The following is a 5847-nucleotide window of genomic DNA, read 5'->3' as shown; positions in this document are numbered from 1 at the left end:
AAAAAAAAAAAAAAAAAAAAAAGAGAAGCTTTGATGACCCTTGGGCTCAGGTACTGTTAAAGCTCCATCATTTTTAAGCAACCACTTCAATTTTCTTCATTAGGGAGAATGAGCCTGCTGAGAGCAGAATTCAAATGACAGTGCTGCGAAGGAGCTTCAAGGAGCCCCCAGAACCTTGAGATATGGTAGGTAGAGTGCAGGGTGAGAGGTACGAGAGTGCTCGCATCCCCCCCACCCCCCAAAAATCCCAACTGCATGGAGCACTTTGGGATGAGTGGCAAGAAACAGGATGTGGTCCCTGGAGAAGAGTGGTGGGAGTTAGGATTGATGCCCAACTTAAGCAAAAAACAAGGTTTCCTCTGAGCCTCTACATGTCTAGCTGGAAGTGTTTCTAAGTGTCTGTCACTGGTATTGAGGAGTCAGGCACATGGAGTAAATGAAAACATTTCCAGTCACCTGACTTCTTGGCGGGGAGGGTGTGCATGTAGCATCTGGAAATCAGGGAAAAAGAATTCTGTCCACCCACTGGCACCCACTGCTGGAAAGTGAGGGCTGTTTTCATGCCCTAAGTCTGTTCTCAGAAACTCTAGGAAAGCATAAAGGACTTCTCTAAACGCCATCAGTGCAGCTGCCTCTGATGACTTGGCAAAAGGCCAAACAAAGCCGGGCTCGGTGGCTCAGCCTGTCATCCCACGCCTTTGGGAGGCTGAGGTGAGTGGATTGCCTGAGCCCGCGGGTTCGAGACCCACCTGGGCAGGCGAGACCTCATCTCTACAATAAATCAAAATATCAGCCGGGCGTGGTAGCACACGCCTGTAATTCCGGCTACTCAGAAGGCTGAGGCAGAAGGATCACCGGAGCCCAGCAGGTCGAGGCTGCGGTGGCCGGGAGCGGCCACTGCACTCCAGTCTGGGCGACAGAGTGAGACTCCGACTCAAAAAAAAAAAAGAAAGGTCAAACAATTTGAAAGCAGAATTTATTAAGAGGTCAGAAAAGGTCCCACAGTGAGAGGGGAACTGAGAGGGTTGCCCGTATTTCCAGTTTTAATACATGTTCACTGTTTGATTTTGTTAATGTGATTGGTTTCTCCCATTTTAGGCATCAAAAACCAAGAAGAGACTGAAAGGTAAGTGGAGAGATGAAACATCACTCTTAAGCCAAATATATATATTTGTACCCTTCCATCTGAGTCTCCCCAGAACGGGTCTGAATGCACCCCTCATTGGCTATTTTCTGATGCTAAATTAATTCTCCCAGAGCCCCGCAAGAAGTACACACACACACACACACACACACACACACATATATTTCCCTCCAAAATAATTTAGTGTTTAAATGTTCTTGGTGAGACTCTTCCTGTTTTTCCCATAATTCCATGGGCAGCCTTGGTCTTCCTAGGGGACTCATGCTCTCCCTCATTGGCCCTCAGAGAAATTCAGAAATAAATAAGAGATGACTTTTAGAAAAAATACTGCTCCAGAAGCATATGATTGGGGTTCAGGGCGATAAAAGCACTTAAGCTGGATAGGCGAATTAATTCACCATTCCTACTTGGGTTTCTACACTTGCCCCCATCAGAAAGTGGCCAACGAAGGGTGCATTCTGACCTGTTCTGGGGAGACTCAAATGGAAGGGTACAAGGAGGCTACTGGCCTGGAAGAAGCTTGCATGTGCCTAGAAATCTTGGATACTTTTCCCAAAGAGCCACACCGGGCTGTGTTAAGAGTCTGGAAGGCGGGGGCTGGGCACGGTGGCTCAGGCCTATAATCCCAGCATTTGGGAGGCCAAGATGGGTAGATTGCTTGAGCCCAGGAGTTTGAGACCAGCCTGGGCTTCATACCAAGACCTCATCTCTTTTTTTCTTTTTTTTGGAGTCTCATTCTGTTACCAGGCTGCAGTGCAGTGGCATACTCACGACCACCGCAGCCTCGACCTGCTGGACTCAGGCAATCCTTCTGCCTAAGCCTTCCAAGTAACTGGAACTACAGGTGTGCGCCACCATGCCTGGCTAATTTTTTTGATTTATTGTAGAAGCGAGGTCTCGCCAAGTTGCCTAGGCTGGTCTCGAATCCTCGGACTCAGGGAATCCTTCTGCCTCTGCCTCCCAAAGTGCTGGAATTACAGGCTTGAGCTACTGTGCCTGGTGAGACTTCATCTCTTTAAAAAAAAAAAGAGGCCAGGCTCGGTGGTTCAACCTGTAATCCTAGCACTTTGGGAGGCCAAGGCAAGTGGATTGCCTGAACCCGTGATTTCGACACCAGCCCAGCAACTTGGTGAGACCTCATCTCTACAATAAAATTAAAAATTAGCCGGGCATGATAGCATGCACCTGTAATCCCAGCTACTTGGAAGGCTGAGGCACAAGGATTGCCAGAGCCCAGCAAGTCGACGCTGGGGTGGCCATGAACATGCCACTGCACTCTAGCCTGGGTAATGGAGTGAAATTCCGATTCAAAAAAAAAAAAGAAGAAGAAGACTGATTGTGAGCTAGTATGTAGATTCTACAGAAAATCTGCACCATCTTTCTTTAAGAAAGTTATTTCAAGCTGGGCTCGGTGGCTCAGCCTGTAATCCCACACTTTTGGAAGGCTGAGGTGAGTGGATTGCCGAGCCCGCGGGTTCGAGACCATCTGGGCAACTTGGCGAGACCTCATCTCTACAATAAATCAAAAAATTAGCTGGGCGTGGTAGCGCGCGCCTGTAGTTCCAGCTACTCGGAAGGCTGAGGCGGAAGGATCGCTGGAGCCCAGCAGGTCGAGGCTGCGGTGGCCAGGAGCGGCCATTGCACTCCAGTCTGGGTGACAGAGTGAGACTCCAACTCAAAAAAAGAAAAGAAAAGAAAATTATTTCTGCCCTCATGTGTTTCGACAAGGCATTGTGACTTGTTGCCAGAGACATCTGTTGGCCAATGAAGGGAAAGCTAAACCTAAATCTGAACACCTGGAGACTCTGAGGCCCTGGGGTGAATCTCAAACCTTGAGGTATATAAGGGCTCTTCTTTTCTCCTGAAGTCGTGATGGCCCCTTTTCTATTCCAGGCTCCATTGATGATGTCCTTGATGACCTCCTGGGAGATGACAGTAAGTGCTCCTTCCCCAGAATCGCCTGGTTTTAGGTTGTTCTTTCTTTTAATTCAGATAATTCACATATCAGGCTGGGCACGGTGGCTTATGCCTGGAATCTGAAAACTTTGAGAGACCAAGGTAAGAGGATTGCCCAAGCCCAGAACCTGAGACCAGCCTGGGCAACATGGCAAGACCCCATCTCTACAATAAATCAAAAAATTAGCCAGGTGTGGTGGCATATGCCTGTAGTTCCAACTACTTGGAAGGCTGAGGTGGAAGGATTACCTGAGCCCAGCACGTTGAGGTGGCCATGATCGTGCCATTGCACTCCAGCCTGGGCAACAAAGCGAGACTCCAGCTCAAAAAAACAAAAACAAAACACATGCATAAAATTCACTCCTTTAAAGTGTACAATTCAGTGGTTTTAGAAAATTCACAAAGTTGTACAACCATCACCATCACCTGATTGCAGAACATTTTCATCACCCCATAAAGAAACCCCATACCTCTTAGTAGTCAGTCCTCCTTCTTCTCTCTGCTAACCTTAGGCCACCACTTATTTACTCTCTGTCTCTACAGATATTCATATTTTGGACAATTTCTAAAAATTGAATCACAGTATCTGACCTTTGCACCTGGCTTCTTTCATGTAGCATAATCTTTTCAAAGTTGACTATAGCATGTATCGATATTTCTTTTCTTTTCATGGCTAGATAATATTCCATTGTGTGGATAGACCACATTCTGTTTATTCATTCATCAGTTGATGAACAAATTTGAGTTATTCCCACATCTGGCTGTTATGAATTTGCTACTATAAACATATACAGGCCGGGCTTGGTGGCTCAGCCTGTAATCCCGTGCCTTGGGAGGCTGAGGTGAGTGGATTGCCTGAGCCTGCAACTTGGCGAGCCCTCATCTCTACAATAAAAATAAAAAATCAACCGGGCGTGTTAGCGCGTGCCTGTAACTCTTGCTACTCGGAAGGCTGAGGTGGAAGGATCGCCGGAGCCCAGCAGGGCGAAGCTGTGGTGGCCGGGAGTGGCCACTGCACTCCAGTCTGGGCGACAGAGTGAGACTCCAACTCAAAAAAAAAAAAAAAATTAAAAATAAACATATACAAGTTTTTGAGTGGACGTATGCTTTTGGTTCCTTTCGATATAAACCTAGGAGTGGAATTGCTGGACCATATGGTACCTGGATGTTTAACTTTTTGAGAAAATGCTTTTCCACAACAGCAGTACCATTTTACATTCCTTCCTACCAGCAATATAATAAGGTTTCAGTTTCTCTGTATCCTTTCTAATACTTATTTTCCTTCTTTTTGATGACTGCCATCCTAGAGGGTATGAAGTGGGTATCTCATTCTGATTTTTTTTTTTTTTTTGGTGAAGTCTCACTCTGCCACCCAGGCTGGAGTACAGTGGCATGCTCACAGCCACCTCAGCCTCCACCTTCCACCTCGGCCTTTCAGGTAGCTGTAACCACAGGTGTGTGCCACCACCCAGCTAATTTTTTGATTTAGTTTAGAGATTAGGTCCTGCCAAGTTATCCAGACTGGTCTCGAGCCCCTGGACTCAGGCAATCCTCTCGCCTTCGCCTCCCAGGTTGCTGGGATTACAGCCGTGAGCCACCATGCCCTGCTGCGTTCATATTTTGATGTGTATTTGGCAAATGATGGCTAATGTTGATCATCATTTGATGTTTATTGGCCCTTTGTAAATCTTCTTTGGAGAAATGTCTGTTCAGCTCCTTTGCCCCTTTTTCATTGTGCTGTTTGTCTTTTACTGTTGAGTTGTAAGAGTTCCTTATATATTCTGGATACTAGTCAATTATTCTTTATGTTCACGTTGCTGTATTGAGGGGCAGGGCTTCCTGGTCATGCAAAGGTCACCAGGGACAGGGAGACTTAGGTTTCCTCCACACAGCTCCAGAGAACCCACAGAGCGCAAGGTTGGATGTAACCTCCAGATATATTCCAGCTTACAGTTTGGGGCTGTGGAAATGCTGTTGTTGTTCTTGCGTTTCCATGGGGTGCAGTTGGGTTGGGCTTTTCATTTGGCAGTGGTTGGCACTTAGGGTTGATTTCCTTCTTGGAAATAGACCACTTTCTGCCCCAATCAGGTTTTTCAAGGAGTGATATTGGAACCTGCCAATGAAGCCAGTTTCCTTCCTCCAAACACACCCTTCTTTCAGAAAGGACATCTGAGAGATTCATCGTGAAGGAACTTGCCACCCTTTTTATCTTGTCTCCAGTTCTCTTTAGCTGAATGATATTTCTGATTTCTGTTTTCTTTTTTTCCAGTGACACTACCTGAGAAGCCTGTTAAACTAGCTTCACATGCCAGAGACACTACAGGTGTATCTCAGGTGCTCCCTTCATCAAAGGCTAGAACAAAGTAAGTGCTTGGCATTGGCTGGGTTTCTATGACCCATTTCAGTCCACATGCCCTCTGCCTCTACAGTCCCTCAATTCCTACTTAGCATGTACCTGTGCTTAATGCCAGTAAGGCTCCATACCCACCCTTCCCTCAGCTTCCAGTTACTGAAGGTGCTCGGGGAAGTTAAAACTGAGGCCAGGCTCAGTGGCTCAGCCTATAATCCCAGCACTTTAGGAGGCCGAGGCGAGTGGATGGCCTGTGCTCGCAGGTTTAAGACCCACCTAGGCAACCTGGCAAGACCTCGTCTCTACAATAAATCCAAAACTATTTTTATTTTTTATTTTTTGAGTTGGAGTCTCACTCGGTCGCCCAGACTGGAGTGCAGTGGCCGCTCCCGGCCAC

General features: G+C 46.9%; 1 protein-coding gene across 1 annotated transcript in view; it reads left to right on the top strand.

Moving 5' to 3' along the window:
• The window catches only part of FBF1 (Fas binding factor 1), a 27936-nt gene that overhangs the window by 1719 nt on the left and 20370 nt on the right, over nt 1–5847 (top strand). The window contains exons 4-6 of the mRNA XM_021718597.1: nt 1099–1126; nt 3038–3079; nt 5370–5463. Coding sequence (XP_021574272.1) covers nt 1099–1126; nt 3038–3079; nt 5370–5463 — 164 coding nt within the window. The remainder of the gene's footprint in view (nt 1–1098; nt 1127–3037; nt 3080–5369; nt 5464–5847) is intronic.

Source organism: Carlito syrichta, unplaced genomic scaffold, assembly GCF_000164805.1.
Source record: "Carlito syrichta isolate Samal-C Ts95f unplaced genomic scaffold, Tarsius_syrichta-2.0.1 Scaffold312954, whole genome shotgun sequence".
In the NCBI taxonomy this organism is placed as follows: Eukaryota; Metazoa; Chordata; class Mammalia; order Primates; family Tarsiidae; genus Carlito; species Carlito syrichta.
The sequence above is the reverse complement of the archived record's forward strand: the minus strand, read 5'-3'. Positions and strand labels throughout refer to the sequence as shown.